At 40.1% G+C, this 26011-nt stretch overlaps 1 protein-coding gene across 14 annotated transcripts in view; it reads right to left on the bottom strand.

The window, feature by feature from the left end:
- Positions 1 to 264: 264 nt before the first annotated feature.
- CARF (calcium responsive transcription factor) overlaps positions 265 to 26011 on the bottom strand; it is a 50363-nt gene continuing 24616 nt past the window's right edge. For 5 of the 14 annotated variants that reach the window (XM_054069247.1, XM_054069257.1, XM_054069248.1 and 2 more), the window contains 6 exons: positions 24911 to 25041; positions 23516 to 23885; positions 19376 to 20071; positions 13729 to 15139; positions 10067 to 10228; positions 265 to 9021 (listed from right to left, as the gene is read on the bottom strand). In XM_054069247.1, coding sequence (XP_053925222.1) covers positions 19953 to 20071; positions 23516 to 23885; positions 24911 to 25041 — 620 coding nt within the window. In that variant the 3' untranslated portion in view covers positions 265 to 9021; positions 10067 to 10228; positions 13729 to 15139; positions 19376 to 19952. Of the gene's footprint in view, positions 9022 to 10066; positions 10229 to 13241; positions 13442 to 13728; positions 15140 to 19375; positions 20072 to 23515; positions 23886 to 24910; positions 25042 to 26011 lie in introns of all 14 variants that reach the window. The other 9 variants (XM_054069255.1, XM_054069256.1, XM_054069250.1 and 6 more) reach the window with 9 other exon arrangements.

Raw genomic sequence — 26011 nt, forward strand, 5'->3', positions numbered from 1 at the left:
CTCCAGAATTGTCCAAGTTATCATGCTTTGCTCTGACTGCTCAAGCTGGGAGCTCCCTCTAGTATCAAAAAGGTTTAATGCAGTTGGCACACTTGCCATCCTAAAGGAACAGAGAGTGAATGTTGTAAGGAAATATCAGTCAGATGAGGGAATTCTGCCCCTTTTCTTCATTTTGGGAAATAAAAAAAAACCCAACCAAAATCCTTAAAGTTAGGTTTGTGCGCATAGCTAAGCACTGGCACCTTAAGAATGATGAGGCAAACACAACCACAGGACAGGAAAAGGGAGGATCTTATTTTACATCCTTACTCATGAAACACAGGTACAGCTTGCAGAAGTCCACCTTGGTCATCAGCTCACACAGAAGAACAATGTCAGCTGGCAAGATGATGATACTGGCCATAAAGATTCCTGTGGAGACCACTGTGCTCATTGCAAAAGGAAAAATAAAGCACTATCACCAACAAGGAGATAACAGGGCAGAATGAAGTTAGATTATAGCAAGGTAAAATAATCCTTTAGAGTACCTCAGGTCACGACATTCAGGTTGGGCTTTTAGACACTGTCTTTCTCAAGCCATTACTTCTGTTTTATAGCGTTTGGGAGTGAAATAGAGGATTCTTTTCATTACACAAGAGCTCCTCTTCCCCACGAGTATCTAAATGGTGTCCCTTCAGTGAATTATGTGAGTGGGAAAGGGGTCTCTCCCTGCTGGGGTTTAGTTGTACATCTATGAATGTGTTAGTGACTTTCCTTTTCCAGACTGAGGGAAAGAAGAGATGTAGCCAACATCATTTTTTGTGCATTTGGGAGTGATTTTAGAGGTGTGAGGTGGCAAACACAAACGTTTGCTGAAGTCTGTATGCCTCTGCTCTACTGACTACAGCAGCTGTGTTGTGCCAGGGGCCCAGGCAGCTTCTCTCTCTGTCGCAGAGAAATTCTCTGAAAACAGAGTGAGCAAAGAGTGTGAAATAGAAGAAAGCAAAACTCCTGACAAAAGAGAGGCAAAGTCGAATGCATCTGATGGCCAAAATAATACAAAGAAGCAAGACCAACCTTTATACTAGTGTTCAGTAGGTAAGAGAGTTCCTTCTCCCCTGTTCAAGAGAAAGTCATAACACAAATCCAGGCCAGGCATTGCAGATTTGAGTTGTGACATCTTCCAATGACTCCTCTGCACCAGTGTCTGCTGTCCTGTCTTTGATATCAAAGCGTTGTCCTTAACATACATCACGTCCATCAGTGAAACATGATTCCTTCACTAGCAATACTCCAGAAAGATCAAGCACTTATTAAACTCACTACAAAGTTTCAGTTTTGAAGAGGCTGTCAGTGCAAGAAGAATCTATATCTACTAAACCCAAAATGGTCCAACCTTGTTGGGAGGGAGACAGACTTTGATCCATGCTGCAAGTTGCAGAATAAGTAGCACCGAAAAGTACTAGAATCTCTGCTCCTCTTCTTCATATAGTCTGCAAGATCTTCATGCACTTGTGCTGTGGTCAGAGTCCCAGTGACCCACATACAAGCTAGATCTGTTGTGCATGTTCCTGGGAAAAGAGCAGAATGGAGCTGAGCAGGAAGAGTAGAAGAGGAGCAAGTGCCCTCCTGCCTCCCCTCCCTACAGGGCAGGGAGAAAAGACACTGAGGGTGAAGTGCAGGAAAACCAGCTGATGGGGACAATCAGGTCAGGCCAGGCCCTGATAAGCAGAGGTCTAGAAGCACAGATGCTCCAATAGAAGTGATGCCTAATAATGTTGGTATTGCTTAGCGCTCATCTACATTGAGAACTCTGGCACTGCCTCTTCTCCATTCATTGTTTTTTCCTGATGACTTCCCTGCACAGTCTCACCTCTTGTCTCTGACTGCATTGGCCACCCCACTGCAACTCCTCTCTTGCTCAATCTGTTTGCAGAACAAAGCAATGCTTGGATAGCAGCTGATAAAAGCTGAAAACACGTTATTTGACATTGGCTGGAGAAAGTGGCAGAATCGCCAATGACTGACAAACAATTCAGACCCTTTCTTACGGTCTGACTTTACATTCTCGGAAGCATAAGACTGTCATTGACCACGGCCTTTACTGATTTATTATTTCTTAAATTTAAATATTTAACTAGAACAAAACCTTTAATTTTTCTGTAATGTATGTCAGATTGAGAATGGCTTGGATTCTATATTTTCTATTCAAAGATTAAAAAAAAAAATCAAATGGCTGAGTGTGTGACTGATTTAGAATGTAGATTTTAATGACTGACTGCTCAGCACAGAAGCAGCAATACAACGTAACAGCCATGCTAAATGTTTAAAGTTCTTTCAACACACAAGCGAGGTAGCTAACACTTCAAGAAATATATATTCTTAAATGACTGTCTTTATAAAACAGCTGTACATATTACCAACAGTTTCTAAGGTTCCTGTCACGTCGAGCTGTCACTTGAAAACAAGCTAGTTGCTTTTTACAGGATGACTGAAAATGGCTTTGTGCCAACAGCTGTTTGTAGCAAGTTACTATCAACAAATGACTGAGTCTGATTAAAAATTATATGCATAATTACATGTGCGTGTGGTGTTATGTGAGGCTATACACACAAAAATTTCAAGTTTTTGCAGCATCCAAAAGTATAGCTACTTCCTAAATTTGCTCTCTTAATGGCTACAGCCCAACCCGCTGCACAAAGAACTGGCTACGCTGAGAAGAACTGCAACTGATGTGTTGTTCAAGCAGGGAGCACTTTCCCAACACATCCCTCCTTTCATAATCAGTTGGCCATTGCTCCCCGCAAAGCCAAGAACTAGAGAATGGACAGTCTCGGATAAAACATACTACTTTCAAAGAGCCTGAAGGAGCACTGGGAAAGTACCTTCTCACTTCAAATTCTACAGAAATAGCTGGAGGGCTTACAGGAGTTCAACTTGTGGCTGTCACTGAGCTCCCACCTCTGCTTTCTCTTGCAGCACTGCTCACTAATTCTTCTAGAAGCCTTTTGATCTGAGGACAACTAGAACAAAAACAGGGCTCACACTGATCTTCTACCTCCTTCTTTGTTCTCCCATGCTGGATACAGGGATGATGGTTGCATCTCCTGCCAATAGCTCTGCAGCTATTGTTTTCCAAACAGTAGCACCTCCGGCCTGTCTCTGTTGCTTGACTCTGTAGATGACAAAAAGTTTTCAGCAGAGCACAGATCTTCCAAGGAAAGAGTGGGGTCTTAAAGACTCTATACTTACTATAAAGTCAGTTATCTATAGCCACTCAAATAAACAAAAAATTCTAATAAAAGCCAGCAGAAATGGTTTTCAGACGCCTCACTCTGTTAATTCTCTAATCCCGTCTGATAATGCTTGTCCCTGTATAAGTGATAATGTCATAAATGAGGATTAGAAATTCAATATATGAATTAACAGTAAGAACCCATATCCAAAAATAAAAAAAAAGCCTGCTTTCCTCATACAACATACTGAAAGAAGTAAATAAAGATAGAAAATTAGAGGTTTTTGGTTTTTTTTAAATAACAATAATAAAAAAAGAATGGTACTTTTCATCCTAGTTGTTTAAATCAATGTTAACTCTTCTTTCTGGTACAAAAATCAGACTGCTGGCCTATTTAGTCAAATAAACTGCCACTGAAAGTTGCCAGTACCAGTTACTTCAGGATGAAGTGCAAGGGATGTTAATTTCCCCACATCCCCAAAGAATATCCTATTATTCTTTATCCCCATCACTTCAAGGTTAGCTTATACCTTCTACCTTAAAGGTTTAGATCACTTCAACATAAAACCAGTAACATAGCTACAAATATTCTAAGTTATAATTCTAAATACTGTTTACCTCAATACTACTTTGTGGACACATCTTTTGTAGCTTGACAATGCATTTGCAAAGAAGGGCTTTTTTCTTCAGTTTAAATAATTGCTTTTTTTTTTTAATTGGAACTCCTTTTTTCAAAAGTAACAGAGAAACTCTCAGTTTATTTTCTCTGTAGTACTCACTGCTGTGTGTACCTTTACCATCTTTAGAATGAATGCAGGAAGAAGAACTTCCTCCTATTAGCATGCTTTAAAGTAATTCAGGAAGTTGTCTTTAGAAGTGAAACTTTCAAGAAGGATTTATCAGTTAATGCTATTTTTTTTTCTCAGGCATTATTACTTCTGGGCACCAATCTAAAACTAGATTCTGTCGTCACAAGGGTAATCAAATTGCGTCACCATCCCTGGAGGCATTAAAAACCATGTAGATATGGCACTTCAGGAGATGGTTTAGTAGGCACGGTGGTGTTGGTTGGGCACGACGATCTTAGAGCTCTTTTCCAATCTTAATGATTCTATCATTCTATAATTACCAGTTTGGCTTAGGTTTGAAGCAACAACCTGGCCTATATCTAGACACGCTAACCATCTATTGAGAACTTAATAGAATATTTTTCTGTTAAAAGACAAGTATTGTAGAATGAAAATGACCAAATTTGCCTATTATAGCAGAAACTAAATTCACAACTGATGAAGAAAATAGTTCAGATAAATTTGGTGCTTTTGCTATTATACTTTAAGCACCTACATTACAAATGACCAGCATTTATGAGTCCTCGATTTCTTGTAGAAGCTCATGTCAATTATACATTTCAGACACTTAAAAGTTCAACACCTCATTTTTCTTTCAAGGTATAAAAACTTCAGCATCTCTTTGGATAAGTTTTTTTTCCTCAGACAGCAGCATGTTAGTAGTGTGTTAATTGCTCAAGCACTAAATTGAGTCAAATAAAACAGAAAATCTTAAAGCCTACCGCAAGATATCTTGCACAAACCAGCACACTCCTTGCAATTTATACTCTGCAATAAATGACTTCTGCATTAACGATAGGACAAAGATATGGCATAATGAGAAGCTACAGTTACCCTGTCCATCTTGCTAGTGCCTCTATACACATACGGGTTTTCTACGAACTCTTGACAACACAGACTGACTGAACAGTCATTTACACTGGAGAGGCCTCCACAGGTCAAGAGACTCAATCTCAGCTAAGGTCATGTACAGATTCCTGTCCAAACATGGGAAAATTCCTGTCCTGTATTCCTCATGCAAAAGACTTCTCCATTAAGTAGCTTACAAATATACATAGTGCAGGAAAATCTCCACTGACAATTTCTTTCAAACTATCTTCCTCTTCATAGGATCACTTTTTACAGGCTCATTATACTTCTGGAATATCACTAAGGTACCAGACAGCATAAACCTGTTGCAAGTGTACATAGGTCTCAAAGCTTCTCAAGAGATTTAATGAAAGGGAAGAGCATGTCTTTACAGTTTGATTACTTATCTCTAAGTTCAATGCTACAAAGATAACCATTGAGACAAATCAAGATCTTGCCAGAAATGCCCACTCTCTCTTTCATGTTTTGCTGAAAATTTTAATTCAATTAATTCTTTTTTTAACCCTGTCAACGTTCAGAACACAGTGCTATGATTCTTATTCCCATGTTTCAATAGTATCAACTTCCCAAATACCCAGCAGCTTAAATTTTACAATGATTACAGAATTTATTACAGCTGTAATCAATCACATACTTGAAATATCATAGCAATTACATCACACAACTTGCCACCTGGCCTGAAAGATGGACAAGGGTTTTATTCGGTTCTACTCCTAGCTGTATTCAATGGATATACAAACACGAAAGTATCTCAGAATAATGAAAAGACTCTCAATATTTCATCTGAAAGGCGTATCCCACAGAAGAAAACACAGGTGAAAATGGCTGAGGGCACAAACACATTTCCTTATCATGATGAAATTACCACTGGAAAAAAACAGCATGCAGCCAAAGTTCATGGCAGCAATCTTGGACGGATGACAGGCATAAAAAAAGCAGCAATAGTCAAACAAGTATTTCCTCTCTGTCTCCCTTGCAGTGCAAAACAGGGGGAACTACACATTTGAGCACAGATTTATTTTTCTAACTTCTGCTTCTAAAAATGGAGTTTCAATTTTTGACTGCATCAGTGCTTTTAAGCTGCTTTCTCAAGCAACCCTTTTAAACTGGGATGTGGTAAAATGACACTAACATTAACTCAGTGGCTTAACTAGAGACTCCTTTCCTTGCTTGGGGTGAACAGGAACAAACTTGTGTGGGTGCTACTGAAAGTTTTGGAGATTTACAATAGTGTGCTCAGGTCCACAAAGCCAGCTTAGTTCATGCTCCAGCATTTAAGAACAGCTTCTCTGGGCTTTCCAAAAGCAGGAGTTACTTTTGGTGCACATTTTCTTTGTATGAACAGACTTTGTTAGGCCCTTCTTCAATATTCTCCATGACTTCTCTTCTAGAAATCTGACACAGGTCTTTATCACTGAGAAGACAGCCAAAATATATGGTTGGGAACTTTCAGGTCTCATGTAGCCAAAGGTTAACCATTCATTCTGAAATAGCTAGAAGGAATCTGAGCAAGTGCTGGTCAAGGAGCCAATAACGCCTGTTTACTTCTTACACTGCGGGCAAAGATGATAAACGCTAGTCGAGCAGTGCAAAAGAAGTTCTGCTTCAGCTGTCAGCCCTTGGTGAATGCTACAATTCAACAGCATCAAAAAGTTGTTCCCCTGATTCCTCAAAATCTTAGTTCTTACTCACCATCTTAAGCCAGTGTTGCCTTCTCAGCAGCCTTACATAATTCCACCTCTGGCAAACTAGTTTTTCTCTAGACAGCCAACTGTACTAACCTTTGTGTCAATCACCTAAGTAATGGCAAACAAATCTTTTCTGACCAAATTAGTAAACAAGGCTACGATACGTCCCATCCCAGAGGCAGCAATACCATGCAGAGGTAGCTCAGTGACTCTTCTCTTCAGAAAGTCTGGCTGCTCAAAATTAAATACAGTTCCGGTTTCCTTACCTGAAGTCATTTCTGCTGCAGTCAGGAACCTGTAGCTCATTTGAAAACAGGCACTTCGTTGCTAAAAAACTGTTCTTTAAAAAATGAGAATTCATCAATGCCAAAAGCAAAACACAGATAAAAGAGTGAATATAGAACACATGATGTTTCTCTCAAATGTCTTCTGGTATTAAAATAATATTCAAACAATTTAACTATTTGTGTTAGAAAACATGAAATAACGTATATCTTGCCACGAGGAACTTGTGTATTATGCTCTGAGTGTTAAGTATTAACATATTTTGACTTATTCTACATAAGAGCTCAGATAAAACAGATCCTACAGAGGTACACAAAGAAGCTGAACACTAAGTAAAAGCACGACAAAGCCAACAGAAACCAAACCCACCACAGACTAGTATTTCACAAACTGCTTTATCTCCCAGTTCTTCCTGCAATGGCTCATAATCACTATTTTTATTTGCAAGATCAGAATAAATGTCAGCATAATGCCCAAAGCGGTTAATGGCTGAAAGATCTTACCTTGCTAATAATAATTATCCTAGCTGACTTTATGATACCTTTTGTTACCACCTATCCACAGTGAAACTTCTCCATTTTGCAATTATTAGCTAATCTCACTAGTGATCTCTCAGATTATTTTACACAGAAATTCACAAGTCTGAATAAAAGGAATGGCAGAATAAAAAAAATGTTTCACTATGAAAACATTGATCATTTTACAATTGCACCTCATAAACCCTACTACAACTCCTGAAGATGCTAAATTTCGTTCTAGGGCACTTTGTCTGCTTTTCTCTCTGGTTTTTAAAAAGAAGCATGTTTGTCCCCGGGAGTGGCAAAATGGAGAATTTCTTTCTCTTTCATAGAATTTAAAGAGAAAAGAGAATCGTTATATGCATTTCTTTTATGGCCTTAGCATAGTCAGGAAAGCTTATGGAATTGAGGAAAATTTCTGAAAAGCACAGGAATATAAATCTCATTCCCAAACTCTACCTATTTCTTGTCCAAGAATAACAATACTTCCATCAAATATGCCACTCAACCCAAATTTTGCCTCCTTCTGAAGCACAGCTAGATATGCCATGAAGATGCTGCATCTTTAACATCTGTAAGAACATTACCAGCGTAGATCAAGTTGGATCTACCGCTGCAGCAGCCTTTCCTCAGAATGATTCTCCCATGCTCAAACCTGTAAAGATATGCCTGATATTCTTCTCCAGCAGAAGTGTAATGGATAAGACCTGTTCCTGAGGTGACTCTGCAGCTAAGATTTACTCTAGTGAAAAGGTGAATAAGCAGAACTTGAAAGGCCAAACCACAATTAAGAAATGCAACTCCTCATTCAAACAAAGTTCACTCCTTTCTACACACATAATGACTTAAAGATTACAATTCGATACATTTTGTGTCCTTCTTAAAGGATTAAAGGCTATAATGGCTAAAAGTGATCAAAAATAAATCAGTAAGTATTTCCTACTGTGACCTCAGTCCAGGTATAAATTTCAAGTATTTGATTCAAGATGAGGAAAATTAATTTATTGTCAATTAAAATAAAGCAGAATAGTGAGAAACAAATACAAATTAAAACAGTGCCTTCTCCTCATGCTCCCTTCTTTCCCCAGGCTCAGCTTCACACCTTTACCCTCAACTCCTCTACCGCTTTTGCCTGCAGCAGCGCAGGACAAAGGAGAATTGGAGGTTGCAATCAGTCTGTAACAGCTCCTTTGTACTGCTCCATCCTCCTCACACTTCGCCTTGGCTCCACCATGGGTCCTTTCCACAGGCTGCTGTCCTTCAGCAAAAGCCTTCTCCTGCATCCGTGGCTCCTCTCTGTGAACTTCAGTTCCTTCAGGAAATCTTCACCTGCTCCAGCATGGAGTCCTTGGTGGGGTGCACGGAAATATCTGCTCCAGCACCTGAAGCAATTCCTCCCTCCTTCTTCTCTGACACTGGTGTTCAGAGGACTGGTTTTCTCACTTTCTTCCTCACTCCTCTTTGCTGCGTAGCATTTTGCCCTTTCTTAGCTATGCTTGCCCAGATGTTCCACCAGCCTCCCTGACGAGCTCAGCTGCATCCTGCAGAGCTGGCTGGAACCAGCTGTGTCCTGCACGGGGAGACCCGCATCTGGGAACCTGCACCCAAAACAGAAGCATAACATCAAATCTGGAGATTAAGAACTTCCTGACCCTCTCTCTTGTGCCACCATCCAAGTTGTGCCCAAAGAGTCATTTGTGGGGTGCACAATGGGCCAAGATCCACAGATGGATCTGGATTCAAAACAATATAAAGTGGAGAAGGACAGATACTTGTACCAATATAATTTGCTGGAACACACAGAGCCAGACGCTGCTCTAACCAGCACAGTGCTGCAGTTGTGCTGTCCTTTGTGGAGTCACAGGTGCACGAGCAGAACCTATAGCTGCTGCTTCCTACAAGAACTTTTGGAATGAAGGGGGCAGTGCAACTCATCCCAGTATCTCCCTCTCCTCAAGAAAAATGCAACAGCATCTTGTATTTCAGTCACACAAGGAATCAACCTCCAGCACAATAAAGCAGAAAGGAAGTTCATCCCTAAATACAGGAAACAGAGGTTGATAAGAGCATTTTTTTTTAAAAAAAGACAAGTTTTTGTCTCTGTGGGACTCTGGATGGGAGAAAAAGGCCATGGGAGAATGGCAGAAAAGTGGTGGATGAGAATGTGTTAAAACAATTCCCCCACTCCTGAAAAGTGCTGAGTGTGAGTACAGTGGCAGGAGACAAAAAAAATGTGGGGAGGCCAGGGAGAGGTAATTTTATAACTTGTATTATAAGATGGGGACTAGAACTTGACATGAAAACACAGTGCACCCACAAAATTATTGTGAAGATATCTATTTAAAACTGGTAAAGCCTTATTTCCACAGATCATCTGTTCTCAGTAGAACTAAGAAGGTCGAGAAGGCCCTACTTTGTCTGTCTCCTTTCTTGTACAAAATACCTCAGATGCGATAAAAGCTTGGTCAATAGTGAAGAACATAGCTGTTAACACCAGTTTGCATTCAGAAGGTAACTAGTGCACTGAAGATACAAGTAAATACACACGATTACCATTCTAGCTTTTATTACATGTGAGCTCAGAGCATAAATAGCACCAAAATCAAGAATAAAAAAAAGTTGTATATTAAAAAGAATACTTACCATTTAAAGTAAATCACTTCAGCCAGAAGAAACTGCCATCTTGACTGTATTTTGAGAGTTTTCTATCCGCTGAAAGTAGCTGTCTACAAACTTCACTTCCTCTTCTGTTCCCCGTTCTGGTCTCTTGCCAATTATCTGGAGTACTCTCAGAGGTAAGTGATCCTGAGAAAACATCCAACACATAGTGAGCTAAGAGCTAAAAGTAGAAGTCAAGGAGAAAATACCTGCACACTTCAGAAACTGAAGAGTGTCAACTGTAAGAAACATAAATAATTCATTTCCAATTCTCTCTCCTATTTAATTTCAGCTTTAAGAGAAACACCTGCTTAAAAAAGTTAAATTTATATCTAAAAGAACCTGACAAAGCACAACTGAATTTTTAGCATGGTCCTTCAGGAATTAAACATCATAAACGTGGATCTAGGATAGAAGATACTGGTTTGGGCCAAATTAATGACTGATTAGTGAAACCATTGTTAAACTGTAAATTGGGGGGAACAGGGGAGAAACAGATTTGATTTATTCCCACTGCTGACTAGCGTTTCTCTCAAGATGTTTAAGGTACTGTGTGAGGAGAGCAGTACGTGAAGAACAAGAATGCCTACATTTACCTTTATATTCTTCAGCTGCTTATTCCTTCTCCCAGCTCCCACTCCTAACACAGCTTAAACTACAGGAGGGTGACTGCTCTAGGTGCACACAACTTGCTCAGACTATGTACACTGACCATCAAGTTTTCATACAGGGAGACTTCTATCTTCCCTTAAGCTGGAAAGCAGAATTCTAAGATCCATCCTTGAGGAGATAAATACAACCAGCTCTGCATCAAGTAGAAAAATAATCGGTTTTTCTTTTGCTCAACAAGTACTGCAGAACACATCAGCATAGCCTCGGGATTTCTCCCTAGCTCAGTTAGAGCTCAGATTAAGACCTAATTCAACACTGAAGGCTCTGTCAGTTCTTGAGACAACACTAAACCAATGCGAATTCCAAGAACAACGAAAATTTGTAGCATCTAGACTTGATGTGATACAGATGTTTCTGAAGAAACTCTGGTTTGTTTTGTTATATTGTTACTGACATGCTGTCAAAGGACCAGCTCAGATTATGCAGATGAAAAGGAAATGCCCCCATGTGATTGGAGAGTTGCCAAGTAAGGATTCTGGTGTCATCTCTGTTTCCTTCCCCACTGCTTTCCCTGTGGGAGTTTGGTACTATAATTGCTAATCTTTTTTTTAGAAGACCCTGAACACAGTGATTTCTGGCATAGATGGAAGATCACCTACAGAGGAATGAAAGTGCCAAAACTTTGAGGCTCTGAACACAACTGTTTTGAAGGACATTTTGGAATCCTCCTTGTTCTGGATTAAAAAAAAAAATGGAAAAGGCTTTGGTTGTTTTAGGTTATCATAGGCTCAGAAGTGTACACTAGTATTTCCTCATAAGAAAGTTCTGCAGAAAAACAAAAAATTATCCGCTTTAACTTAAAGCTTACTCTGTAAAAAGCACATATCTGACAAGACTTCAGACAAAAGCTCTTAACTGTTTCTTCATAAAATGAGCTTTCATTTACTATAAGAGAATGTACACAGACAACAGAAAGACTCAAAGGTGCTACTGCAGGCCTGCAGTTTCAGTATGACACACAAAGATGTCAACACATGGGTATTCATTAACATTTTGGTACATATTCATAAAAACAGTGAGATCTGCCCAAATACCAGGTATCTTGTCAAGCAGATCAGACACAGTGTAGAATCCCAGAATGGTTTGGGTCAGAAGAGACCTTAAAGATCATAAAGTTTCAATCTCCCTGCCACGGGAGAGACACCTTCTACCAGACCAGGTTGCTCAAAGCCTCATCCAACCTGGCCTTGAACACCTACATGGATGGGGCACCTACAGCTTCTCTGGGTGACCTGGGCCAGTGCCTCACCACCCTCACTGTAAAAATCTTTTTTCCTTATATCTAACCTAAATCTCCCCTCTTTCAGATTAAAACCATTACCCCTTGTCTTGTCGCAACAGGCTCTGACAAAATGTTTGTTCCCATCATTCTTGTAGGTCCCCTCTAGGTACTGGAAGGCTGCTCTAAGGTCTCCCCGAAGCCTTCTCCAGGCTGAACAACCCCAACTCTCTCAACCTGTTCTCGTAGCAGAGAGGCTGGGCTAGAGGTGGCCTAGCCCTCGGATCATCTCTGTGGCCTCCTCTGAACCCACTCTAACAGGTCCGTGTTCTTCCTGTGCTGAAGACTCCAGAGCTGGATGCAGTACCTGAGGTGGGGTTTCGCCAGAGCAGAGTAGAGGGACAGAATCACCTCCCTTGTCCTGCTGGCCATGCTGCTTTTGATGCAGCCCAGGATACAGTTGGCCTTGCGGGCTATGAGCTTGCTTGTGTACCCTCCTTGCTGCCCTAAGTATCTTGAACTCCACCATTTCATGGTCACTGCAGCCAAGGCTGCCTTGAGCCTCACATTCCCTAACAGCCCTTTTTTGTTGGTTCCTCTATAACTTGAAGAAAGAAGTTATCATTAATTCACTCCAGGAACCTCCTGGATTGCTTGTGTCCTGCTGCACTGTTCCTCCAACAGATATTGGGGTGGTTGAAATCCCACATGAGGACCAGGGCCTTTGAGGCTGCTCCTATCTATCTACAGAGAGCCTCATCTCCTTGCTCTTCCTGGTCCAGTGGCCTGTAGCAGACCCCCACTATAATGTCACCTGACCCTGCCCTCCCTCTAATCCTGACTCATAAGCTCTCAGTCAGCTCCTCATCCATCCCCAGGTGGAGCTCCATGCCCTCCAGCTGGTCACTGACATGGAGGGCAACATCTCCTCCTCACCTCCCTTTCTAAAGAGCCTGTATCATTCATTCAAGTAAGTTGGAATTCTAGTAAGTTAGAAAAAGAAGATCTATTCTCCATTAAAAAAATCTTCTCCCTTCTGTCGTGGGTTAGCCCAGGCAGCTAAGTATCACACAGCTGCTCGCTTACTCTCTCTGGCCGTGGTGGGATGGGGAAGAGAATTGGGAAGTAAAGTAAAACTCAAGGGTTGAGATAAAGACAGTTCACGACAACAAAGGAAGCAATAACAATAATAAAAACTAATAATAGTAATAATAACAGTAACAATAAAGAATACACAAAACAAGTGAACAATTCAATGCAATTGCTCACCACCTGACAGCCAATTGTGCAGCCTGTCCCAAGCAGTGAGCACAGATCAGCGAGCTTTGGTCCCCAGCCAACTTCTCATTTATGTACTGAGCATGACATTTTATGGTATCAAATATCTCTCTAGCAAGGTTGGGTCAGCTGCCTGGCTGTGCTCTCTCCCAGCTTCTTGTGCACCCATACATTTGGAAAACCATGGGAAACTGAAAAACAAGTCCTTAATTTCTTAGCAACAACTAAAAATATTAGTTTATTATCAACATTCTTCTCATTCATGCTAAATTTGAAAAACAACAGCTGTGGGGAATAAAATCAACCCTGTCCCAGCTGAGCACAAGCATTACCTGTCAACAACTGAAACAATGTGTGTTGTCAATATTACACTGAATCCAAAACACAGCAGCTACTGAGAAGAGAATTAACTATTCCAGGTGAAACCAGGACACCTCCCACCAAAGAATGTAGGCTTTATAGAAATCATATCAACAACCTTTAATCTCCTCCATTCTGTTTCTGCAGGTCCTCCCATAAGATCTTACATACTATCTTCATGATCTCCACGTCCGTTGCAGGTTTGTACAGCTTCTTGAGTGGGCAAGCAGAAAGAACAGCTATGTCAGAACACAGAGACAAATCATCACTGTTTCTCAAAGGCTGCATTCAGAACCAGCGAACGTTCGCATGAAATGAGGACACTGGGTCCGAACTCCTCCCTCTCCCGTTGATCTGCCAACACACACCTCTCTGCTTATCAGAGTCTGCAAGACTCTGATATTTCCTGGGGCCACTGAACTATCAACATTTAACCAGAGAATAGAGATAAAATGTTAACAGTATTTTAGCGGTAGCTGATGCTGTACTGACATTGTCTTGCTGTAGAGAAAAATGACCAAATGGCAAAATCAATAGTGTGGATTTTTGCTTTCTACTTCTTTCATACTGAGGACCTAGAAATTAACTCTTATGAAATCACTATATTACAAACAGATTTTGATCCTCCTATGAGCCTTATCAAGCTCCATAAGCTCTACTTATCAAGACCAGGAAGGGTAAGACATTTAATTTGCATAGAAGAGCATGCTCTTGTTTAAACAGGCAGATTGCCATTAGTGGAAGCCCAGTACACATCAACTGACCTGCACCTGCAGAGAGCTAAGGACAGTAGATAAAACATGAATTTCAGCTACCCACATTAAAAAATCTGATTATATCTGCGCTGAAATACATGTATCTGTTAACCACAGTTAAGGGCAATTAAAAGTGTACTAAAGAACTACATTCAATCAACTATATTCATGTCTCCATTTTATTTCTTTCCATTTTTTCCCCTAAGACACATACAATCCCTTATGCATTTATCACTTGAAACTATTAGGTAACTAATCCAAAGTTAGTGTGGTAGTACTAGTACATCCAAAGGTAACTTTTTCCATAAAGAGGTCATCATGCATGCCTTTTCCAGTTTTCTTTTATCTGGCACATTCCAACAGATTACTAATAAGAATTACTCTCACAGCATCCAACGTTCCAGCTTTTCTGTCCAGGAAGACTCTTTCAGACAGGGACATTCCGCATTTGTCCTCAGAAAGCACTCCATGCTTTTGAAATCCTTTCTGTACTAGAACACGATGAGCCTCCGATGACAAATACACCCACTAATACTTTCTATGATACAGTACTACGATCAGTCCTTTGAAGACTCCCCAGGAAACACGCCAAATCACTTCAGAAAATAAACATGTCATTTGTCCTGACACTAAAGTGCAATGGCTTATGTCGAAAATAAACCCCAAAGAAATGCACTCTTGTCATACAACGAGATTTCTGCCTTCCACTCCTTCTCCTCCCAGACCATACCTTAGTTGTTGCTTGTTGGATAGACCTGCTGGAGAGCTTCTGACCTAAAAAAATGAACACAGCCTGTTTTACCTTTTCATTCGTTAATGAGGTGCAATGTTGCTGGGAGAATACAATAGTTAAGGATGGGATAGGCTCTTACGTTTATTCCTACAAAAGATTTGTTCAGAAGGGAAGGGCAGATCAAGGAGAATCCTGCCATCAGAGATCCACAAAGAGCAGTAACTTATCACAGCACGATCCTCAGATATATCGCACTTTCTGTCCCTAATGGAACAGATTCTTCCTGCCTAAACTCCTGAGTATGTATCTGTTTGAATAGGATTAAGGGAGTAAATTTTAAGTTTGTCAAGAGACAGACAACAGCTAGGTAGTAACCACAGCCAGAATCAGGAACTCAAGAGATATAAAAGGGAAGAGGCCAGTTTCTCAATTTAAAGCCCTAACAGCTGGCAGAAATGATCTTTTTCTCCTTGTTTCCTCAAGTCTTTTCAGTTGTTGTGAATTTAACAAACATCCTGTGAAATGTAGCTGCCCGATATTCATCCAGGTAAGGATGATAAGCCCCAGAGCAAGCAAGGAAAAAACTTAATGAAATTAAAAGGAACATATGGACTGAGGATCCTGGAGAGACAAAGAAAAACTGACAGAAGCAAATCTCACCAGTGTTTACTTAGGCAGCAAACTCACCAGCTGCTTCAACAGGATAACATTGATACACTGAGAACTGGAGGGCCTGAGGGCATGCAACCTGTGTGGAGGCCCTAATAAGCATGAAGGAAGAGCAACTTGGGTGAATACTGAATGTGCTTGAGGTGGACAGAGCTGCAGTCAGAGAGATGAGGAGAGCAGTAAATTAATTCCCTTTGGAAGAAAAGGTATCTCTTCCAGAAAACAGTCTACACTCTTGGGTTGAAGGTCTGAGAAGAGCTGCTTCTTCATAGAAGATAGAACTAGGTGTCTCAGACTACGGGAAGTCATTTAGCTGCCTCTGGTACTCACCAAAATCCAAGCAGCTCTGTTGGTTTTGAAGGCAGGACAGGCTTCTCTTTTCTACCATACCTTAAATACCTACCGTAAACTCACCCTATCCACTTCTGGTGTAGATCGAGGAGCTGCACTGAGCCTTTGTGATGGGCTTGCAATCCCTTTCCAGGGCCCCAGAGCACCCTCAGCACAGCCCCTTCCAGACCTCCCTGAAGAACCTCTGCTTTTCCCATATCTCCACGACCTTCTTCTACCTGTTCTCCCCACAGCCTTCCTACTTGCTCGCCTTCATCCCCAGAAGTCACTGCCCTCAAGTGGCTCTTGCACTACTCCCCATAAGCCCCTGTAACCACAATACAGACCACTAATTTAAAAGAAAAAGTAGTTTGCATTTGAATAGGGATATTGTACATTAAGTTACTATACAAACATATATATACACACACATACATATACAGACATTTGTCTCTGAATTTTGTACAAACTGCAACAGTCTTCATACCACACGACCAAGTCTGGATTGTTTTAACAGTGCAAAAAGGACTCAATACTACAGGTTTCCATCGAAGAGGCTTGAATGAGAGCTATGGATGTGTCCCCTTTTCTGTCATCTCTACATTTTTGCAAAAATTATTTTTGGATGCACATACACAAGCACAGCCCTTCTTCTTGGGTAACCAACAAGGAGGATAAATTGGAGAAGAATTTGTTAATTTACAGGACTGTGGAAGCTCAGAAATTTGAGGTTTGCAAAATATGCTTAAACATAACCACAAGAAAACAAAGTAAACACCAGAAAAAATATTTACAATTCCAAACCAAAGTAATAACCAATTCCTTTGCACCAAGCTACATAACTTTCTCTGGGAAAAGAGAAAAAAAAAAAGCCTCAAGTACTCTATGCAAATAAATTTAAGTGCATTGAAAGTGGTAGTATTTCCTTGTGATTTTTTTCATAGTAAGAACCTTTCCTGTAAAATTCAGGTGGACATTAGTGAACTAAGGTGTTAAGCTGAATATAGACTGGATATGGGTGACCAGTTTGTGTTCCCCCATTAGCAACATGCACAAAACAAATCTAAGCGTATTCTTTAAAAAAGAAAGGTCATGCTAAATGAAAGAAAAAACCCAGAGTAATAAAATGGAATAGGTATTTGGAAGACAAAGAACTGAAATTCTGTGAAAATGAAGAAAACCAAACCCAAAAATGTGAGTATTGGCTAAGGAAGCATTTCAAATAAATTTTTTTACTGAATTGAATTGTAAATCACCCCCAGCTTTTAGAAGCAACTCATAATTTACTGCTCCTTTAAATCTTCCCTGATTTTTTGGTCCTATTGTTACCAGATAGATTATAAAATTCACTTCACAGCCTACAATTCAAGATGGTTTAAAGAGTATTTCCTGTGAACACAACACAAAAACTAGAAGTACTGTCAGAATTATTGTTCAGGAGAGGATGACATTGTAGCTCACGCTGGCAAGAACAGCTAAAGAACAGATCTGTTAGTGAGGGAACTAAGCAAGAACTAATGGAAATGTAACAACCTCTTAAGATTTTTCTCCAACCACAAATGTATTTGTTTGCTTTGAAGAGAACTAAAACTGAAATAACCTCTTGCTGGTAATCTTTAGCTGTAATTTATTCTTTTGAGAATAAACGTTCTCAAAAATAAGGAACAATTCTCAAAAAATAAGTACTACTGAGAAAGGGGATATTCTTCAGAATGCCTTGGTTTAAGCAAAACTAAAGGTAACTGAATAACTGCACACAGCAGCGTGGCAGGAGGTACCCTTTCTGGTATCTAGCTACTGAGTTGGAAAATAAAAGCTGCCTCCCTGCTCTAGAACTGCGACCGCAGCAGAGAAGAAACATTTGGGACATACATTCACAATTAAGAACAATTAAAAAAGCCCCAGAACCGTGAACCTTGTGGGATTTTACCTACCCAGAAATGAGTAAGGCAGACCACAAATGAGTGTAGAAACCAAATATGAAAGACTCCAAAGAACTGGAGGTCCTCTATGCCCTTGCATGATAAAATACTGACTCTTATTTAATAAGAACATAACCTTGCTGGAAATTGTAATTGAACCTAAATCATATATATTAGCTTTAAATGAACAACATCAACAGTGTTAGCTAACCTCACGGAAGTTAATGTATTTCAAGATACAGCACCTACCTAACATGCTGTGTATAAAGGTATAAGGAACCCAAGTTCAATGTGAGACTTCTATAAGTCTCAGCTTCAAATACTCAAAAGAGAATTAAGTTAATTTTAAATGGCCACTATTTGGATTACGTTTGTGAATGTCTTGAATGTATGTTAATAAATTTCACAATTTAAAAATGTTAATTTACAGGTTTGTGTAATATTCTTGATACATTCTCCTCTGCAAAAATGAGCCAATTTTTTCCCCGGTTTTGTTTTGAAGTCTGAAAAAGAGAAACTCCTTTGGCTGCATTCTTGTACTGGATGCAGACAAAAATATCTGATTTTATGATCAAACTCTCAGCCACTTAGTAACAACAAATAACAAAACTGCTGATATTCCTATATACAAAATACTCCAAATACTGCTCTAAAATTCAACATCTGAAGCAAACAATGCAATAGTTAAATTTTATATCTTCGTTGGCATCATTTTCATTTCATTTACTGCCTTAAATGGATTCCAAGTTACTTGTAGGTGTATTTTTTTTTCCTTAATGCAACGTGTCTGTCACAGATTATGCAACTCAGTGCTTGTCACACATTATGGCTTTGGCTTAAATATTGCTAAAAAGGTATTTCTTTATCATATTCATTTTTTTAAAGATTCCTGGTAATTATTTGAAGTAATACAGACCACTTCAGTCTTAGAAGCTGCCACTGTTGAAAAAGATGTTTGTTTTCTGAATGGTACAGTGACAGCACACTTGCACATACTGCTTGGATTTATATTACTTGCTTTGTTTTCTTGGGCCTCTCTTTGTTAGTAAAATATCCGTAAGCCCAACATCATGAACAACAGCTGGTTAAATCATATTTATCTGAGCTGATAGTGTAAGCATAAAGCAAAAAGTACATAAGCTGAAACAGCAGCATCAATCACTTTCCACGAGACACAACTCCTGCTTTTAGTTATGATCAACCACTAACAGCCCCAGTTCAAAGGCATCTTGCAGAAATGGGCCTCATTATAAAGTCAGAACATAAGCTTAAAGATGTCAGTGTTGAAATCATTCACAGTCACAATTCACACATTTTTCTTCATTGTACAACTTTATGTTCACCTGGCAACCTCACCTTTCTCCTCTCCTCGATCTTCACAGCATTAATATCATGATCAGGTCAAAGTTGCATTTTCTTAAGCATCCGTGTCCTTCATCACTTTGAAATCCAGCATCTTGGACCTTCATTTTGTCACAAAACCACAGCTGTATTGACAGACTTTGCTGCTGGATTCCGTGGCCTGGGAACTGGCAGGTTCTATAGTCTCTGTAGTGCTATAACAGTCAAAGGTCTCAAGCAGAAAAGTAAACCCAGCATTGTGATCCACATTCTAAAGCTAAGGAATTAAATTGCGGAAGACCTTCAGAAATGTCAACCAAAATGGACCATTTGGATAGCATCCAAATTACTCAAAACTTGAAACGGAAGAGAGAGGTGGCGTTCTGCAGGGCAACTGAATGACCTGGCATTGGCAGTGAGCCACATCAGTCATCAATCAAAACAGCTGTCTGTCAGAACTAGTGTGAAATATGCCTAGTCTGAACGTCACAATACAACTTTAAAAGAATGCCATCGCTTTGAAATTGCCTGCCTTTCCTTCCAAAACATGTAGAGTTCTTTGACTTGAAAAATCCTTTCAGGCTTCACAGATTTAAATAGGTGAGGAACTCTGGCAGTCTCTGATTTTATCTGGTTCCATAGACAATGCTTCTTCTTTCGGTTCTTGTTTAACTTGTCTGACACAGATATCATCTTCTGTATTTTCTTCCCCTTAAAAACAAACACAAAAATCAAGCATTGAAGTTCACACTTTACTGATGAGCTTCAGCCCCAATCACTGTAAGCATTTAAAAGAGAGATATTTCAGGAACTGGAGCTAATAAGTAAGGCATTTGTAAAGTTAACTGTTTAGTTTCACAGCAGTCATCTCATCTACCATGGTAAAAGACACTGCAAGTTGACACGAATTTACTGCACTAAGGGGCCTCAAGTAAAAATATTTAAAATATTTTTGTAAAAATAATATTTTTTGAGATATAAAATAACTTTCACACAAAAGGTCCTTCCTCTTGCCCATGGAAAAATAAAGCTACTTTTTTTTTTTTTTCCTTTTCCAAGGGAAAGGAGGTGCTACTACGGAAAAACTTAACTCTAAAGTTTGTGATTTAGAGAATGACTTACACTTCAGGCGTGACTGACCACTTCTCAAAGACTGCACATACATTTTCAGTTTACTCTTAGGTTAGCGCTTGGACAAGAGGAATTCCAGAACACACAGGATAATTTTAACCAAGTGTACTTCTGTGTAAGTGTAGGCACACAAACAGGAGTAAAAAAAATTATTGAAATACATGCTGACTGAGCTGCTAATTTCAAGCATAAGGTGTTTCCTCCAAATAGAATCTGTAACATTATTCTCTCGTCAGTCTATACAGTTTCTCATCCTTCTCTTCAGATAAAGAATTTGCCTCTGAAAAAAAACCCCAAAGTATCTGTGCATTTTATAGGCAACTTCTCCATAAACATAAGAATGGCACCAATATTCACACAATTTCCAAATTCAGGCTGGTGATGATAGACTAAGACTCTGAGCAGAAAAAAAAGGAAATCCCAAATGAACAGCAGGTTTAGTCCTTGTGGTTATAGAACTTCCTATTTCACTCTGTTTCTTTTTGTGTAAAATAGCATTTCATTAAAAATGCACTTGCAGCACTTATCATTTACAAAAATTTTTCAGAGCCATCAACATCTAGATTGAACACATGGGTTAAACAAGTGAATGCAGGAGGTGCATTTGACAACAACCCTGAAATTCTTTAACCCTGAATGAAAATGGAATTTCTCAGCAGATTAGTCAAATTCAATTAGAAAAGGGAAAACAATCAGTTACACCAACACCAGGTGATCAGGCCCAGTCAGCATGGGTTTATAAAAGGCAGGTCCTGCCAAACTAACCTGATCTCCTTCTATGACAACATTACCCACTTAGTGGATGACAGAAAGGCTGTGGATGTAGTGCACTTGGACTTCAGTAGTGCCTCTGACAGTTTCTCACAGCATTCTGCTTGAGAAACTGGCTGCCACTGGCCTGGACAGGCACATCCTCCACTGGGTAAAAGCTGGCTGGATGGGTGGGCCCAAGGACTGGTAAATGGACTTAAATCCAGTTGGAGGCCAGTCATAAGCGGAGTTCCACAGGGCTCTGTGCTCCCAGGGTCCAGTTCTGTTCAATACCTGTACCACTGATCTGGATGAGGGGATCAAGTGTATCCTTAGTAAGTTTGCAGATGACACTAAGCTGGGTGGAAGCGTTGATCTGCTTGAGGGTAGGATGGCTCTGCAAAGGGATCTGAACAGGCTGCATCAATGGACTGTGACCAACGGGATGAGGTTCAACAAGGAAAAATGCCGAGTCCAGCACTTGGGACACAACAACCCCGCACAGCACTATAGGCTTCGGGAAGAGTGGCTGGAAAGGTGCCTGGCAGACAAGGACCTGGGGGTGTTGGGTGGCAGTGGCTGAATGTGAGCCAGCAGTGGCCCAGGGGGACAAGAAGGCCAATTGCACCTCAGCTTGTATCAGAAACAGCGTGGCCAGAAGGAACAGAGAAGTGATTGTGTCCCTGTACACAGCATCGATGAGGCCGCACCTCAAATCCTGTGTTCAGTTTTGGGCTCCTCACTACAAGAAAGACATTGAGAGGCTGCAGTACGTCCAGAGAAGGACAACAAAGCTGGTGAAGAGACTGGAGCACAAGTCCTATGAGGAGTGGCTGAGGGGACTGGGTTTGTTTAGCCTTGAGAAGAGAAGGTTGAGGGGAGACCTTACCACTCTCTACAACTACCTGAAAGGAGGTTGTAGCAAGGTGGGTGTTGGTTTCTTCTTCCAAGCAACAAACAATAGGATGAGAGGGAATGGCCTCAAGTTGTGCTAGGCAAGGTTCAGATTAGACATTAGGAAAAATTTCTCCACCAGTTGTGTTATCGGGCAATGGCAGAGGCTGCCCAGGGAGGTGATTGAGTCCTCACCCCTGGAGGTATTTAAAAGACGGGTAGATGAAGTGCTTAGGAATATGATTCGGTCATGGACAGGTATGGTTGGGCTTGACAATCTCAAAGGTCTCTTCCAGCCTAGAGATTCTATGATCTGAGTACAGCAGGCAGACAACCCCTTAAATTTAACTTTGATAATACTGACACAGTAAAATATCTCAATATTAGTTTAATACATATGAATTTTGGTATATATCCTGCTGTACCCTTTATTTTCTTCTTATTTCATCAGGTAGTCTTGATTTATGAAAGTCTACATCATGGTGTAGAATATCTTTACATAGATATTCCTGCAAAACTACTCAAAATCAACTTTTTAGAAGTTACAGATGACAAAAAAATATAAAAACAGAAATAAAGCATTACATGGTTAACATTTCAGACTCTATGGAAAGCCAAAAGAACATGTTGCACTGATTTATACGTGCTCCATATGTAATAGGTTTTCTTGACCAAGAATCAAAAATCATTCTTTGAGAATAGAAGCTTTCATTCTCAATTAGGTTCCATAGCTAAGAATTCAAAGACTGCATATATATTTGATAACAATGGTTTTAAGGAACCTACTCTTTCAATAGACTTATTTGTGGTGTTTATTAGTGGATTTTATAAAAAGCATTTTCAATGAGAAGTTTGAAATTCCAAGCAATTACATACAACTCCAACCGGCCACTGCTAAGGCGCATCGATGATTGTAGGATCCTAGCAAAAGTTTACTAAAAAAAAAAAACAAAAAACCAGAAATCTGCTGGGATGGTGCAAGGAAATAAGTCACCAAATTCCTCACATTTCTTTCTATAGAGCTCTAACCAGTTTCAACACTGGGTATTTCCTATTCTTATTTTTATTCCCAAGAATTCTTTTGAAGATCATAATTTTAGCTAAATATTGGGATTTTTGGCAAAAACATTGTATTCATCAACTAGGCTGGTATTTGGTCAAAGAAAGTGATAAGCACTTTAACTAAGAAGTCACCTTTTTACTACAAAAACTAAGTTTCGGGGCCTTGGGTGTTTTTTTGATTAAGGTTTTTTTTGTGTTTGCTGAAAGAAGACTATGCTCGAGCTCCTCATTATCAACACAATTCTCTCATTTGTTGAAGACACATAGGAAAAAATCCACTATATTTTCTGTATTTACATTGGCAAGACTGCAACTTACTCAGAGCTGGATGGCTGTCCACAATCGGTACTGGAATAGTCTGTACATTTTCCAAGAGAATCTGATGGACTCCTCCTTCTAGGCTTCTGCAATCATCTACCCCTCCAGCTGCTACCAACTGGCCCGTGGCGAGTAGGCTCTGGTCAGAACCAGGTGGAGTCCCAAGAGCAGAGGCAGCGGCACTGTGCTGTGTTAGACCAGCACCTACTTGTAGACTGTGTGCCTCCTGACTGAGTGTTAGAGAATGGTTGGTTATTGCACTCCCCGTAGAATCCAGAAGACTTGCAGGGCTGGGAGGGGAATGGTTATTTACAGCTATCAGGGCTGTAGATTCATTTGCGGAGGTAAAATTTGACTGCAGCTGTAATCCCTGCGAAAGAAAAAACAGAAGCACTAACATAACAGTGTTTACAGCAGGAGGAATTTCCATTTAACAGCACATATTCTGCAATGCTGGAACTGGATAGCTTCTGACTTCCTGTACATCATCTCATTTGAATTGTCAATCCCAGTACCCCTAGGCTGAACACTTATGAGGAAACAATCAGGACAATGGTACCCAGTAGCATCTAAAGACTGCTTAATGACCATAAAGCTCTAATTTTGAGTTGATATTTAGTTTCAAATCATTCCCCAATGCTGTCCATTCCCACAAGAGGTGGGCACTAGAAGCTAAGAACACTGCTTTAAAACAAAAAAGGAGTGAGGTGGAGACAGGCTGTCTTCAGAAAGAGTGAAACAGCAAGCGGAACAGCATCTTACTGCAGACTGTATTTCTAGGGAAGAGATCATACATTTCACCAGAGTACAGGAAGTAGGAAGGTAGCTTTTCAAAGTGGTAGTTAGGGAAGAAAGCTAAGAGATCCAGCTTTGAAGGGAAATGAGCTTTAGAAGAGGCACCTTTAGCACGACATTCTTAACCCTGCTCTTTAATCTTTCAGTGTGGAAGTTTACAGATCTGAGCTGGGAGGGGTTTTAGGATTTTAACATATTTTCTTAAGAGGCTGGAGGAGGATATAAAAGGAATAATTAAGACTGACTTATCTCCCCTCAGTTTTGCAACGTTTTCATTATGAAAGGGATGGAACCATGTGCAAAATGCACAGGTGCTTGGTTTGAGGCAGAAGCCCACTGCCTCCATCGTCTTGGTTTTGACTTCACAAGAGACGCTAACTCCAAAGCCTCAAAAGATGGTATTGGGATTCCCTGCACCACAACTACTTGCTAAATATGAAATGCAAGAGAAGCCAAAGTAAGCATTGACAGCTATTTCAAAGTCTGTGCTACCTGGCCAGCGTTTGGGATCACTAGCTGAGAGGGAACGTGCTGCTTTCAGCTGGCCTTCAGCATTCCCAGCACAGAAAGTTTGATGTTCTGTAAATAACTTGACTGTACCTGAAGTTGTGCAAATATCTTGCGCTGAAGTGAAGAGAGTGAAGACAACAACTGAGCTGTTTCTGGAAGCATGGACTCCCCGCTCTGGTTGGATTCTGCTTTGGTGACGGCTGACTTCCCTGTTGAGCTCCCTACAGTGCCACAGAGAGGAAGCAAACAGTTACAACAAATTTCTTCTTCTCATTTAAAGTCCTTCCCTGCAAAGTGAACAAGCCCCTTCAATCTCAATATAAGCACATAAAAGGCGTATGTATACAGATATGCAGATCAAAAAAAAGCACTACAAAATAATCCATTCTAGAGAGTAAAGTAACTGCAATGTACTCTATACTTTGAATTTCTAGCTATAACATAAAAACTGAAACCTTTCTATCAAAGCAGCAATCACATAATTTGCCAACATATACACCACAGCAAGGGCTCAATAACAGACAGGGATCAAAAGAAAGTGCTGTCTTATAAAATAAAACTCTACACAGGAAATCCTCTAAGTCTCACCACTCCTTTCCAAACATCTTTCAAACAAGGCCAGGTTGGATGGGGCCTTGGGCAGCCTGATCTAGTGGGATGTCCCTGCCCATGGCAGGGGGATTGGAACCAGATGATCTTTAAGGTCCCTTCCAACCCAAACTGTTCTATGATCTTTGAGGAACTAGGATGCCTCCTAGGCAGTAATACACCAAGTCCTGGAGGCCCTTCAGTCTACCAATTACATCATATCCTCAAAATTTTTATTTAATGCAAGAACGATGGACTTCATTTCCTGAAGACTTGTAAAAAATGAGATTCACTTCTAGCAATTTCTGCAAGAAAACTTCCCAGGGAAGTATTCAATTTCCTTTTTGAGCCATCCAGAATATTTTGGATAAGATTTATCAAGACACAAGCAGACACTGCTTAGCATCTTATTTCACAGTTTCACACCTGTAACTGTAAAAGAGCTTGCCCTAGGTATGTAGATTAACCTGGTGAATGGAAATGAAAATGAGAATGAGGCTTTCTAACAGGAAATCATGCAAAAATTTCCAGCAAACTGAGCGGAGATACATTTTTCAACATCTATACTGGACTTGAAAACTCTTAACTCTTTATTGATGGCAC

The sequence above is a fragment of the Cuculus canorus genome, chromosome 6 (assembly GCF_017976375.1).
Source record: "Cuculus canorus isolate bCucCan1 chromosome 6, bCucCan1.pri, whole genome shotgun sequence".
Classification (NCBI taxonomy): domain Eukaryota; kingdom Metazoa; phylum Chordata; class Aves; order Cuculiformes; family Cuculidae; genus Cuculus; species Cuculus canorus.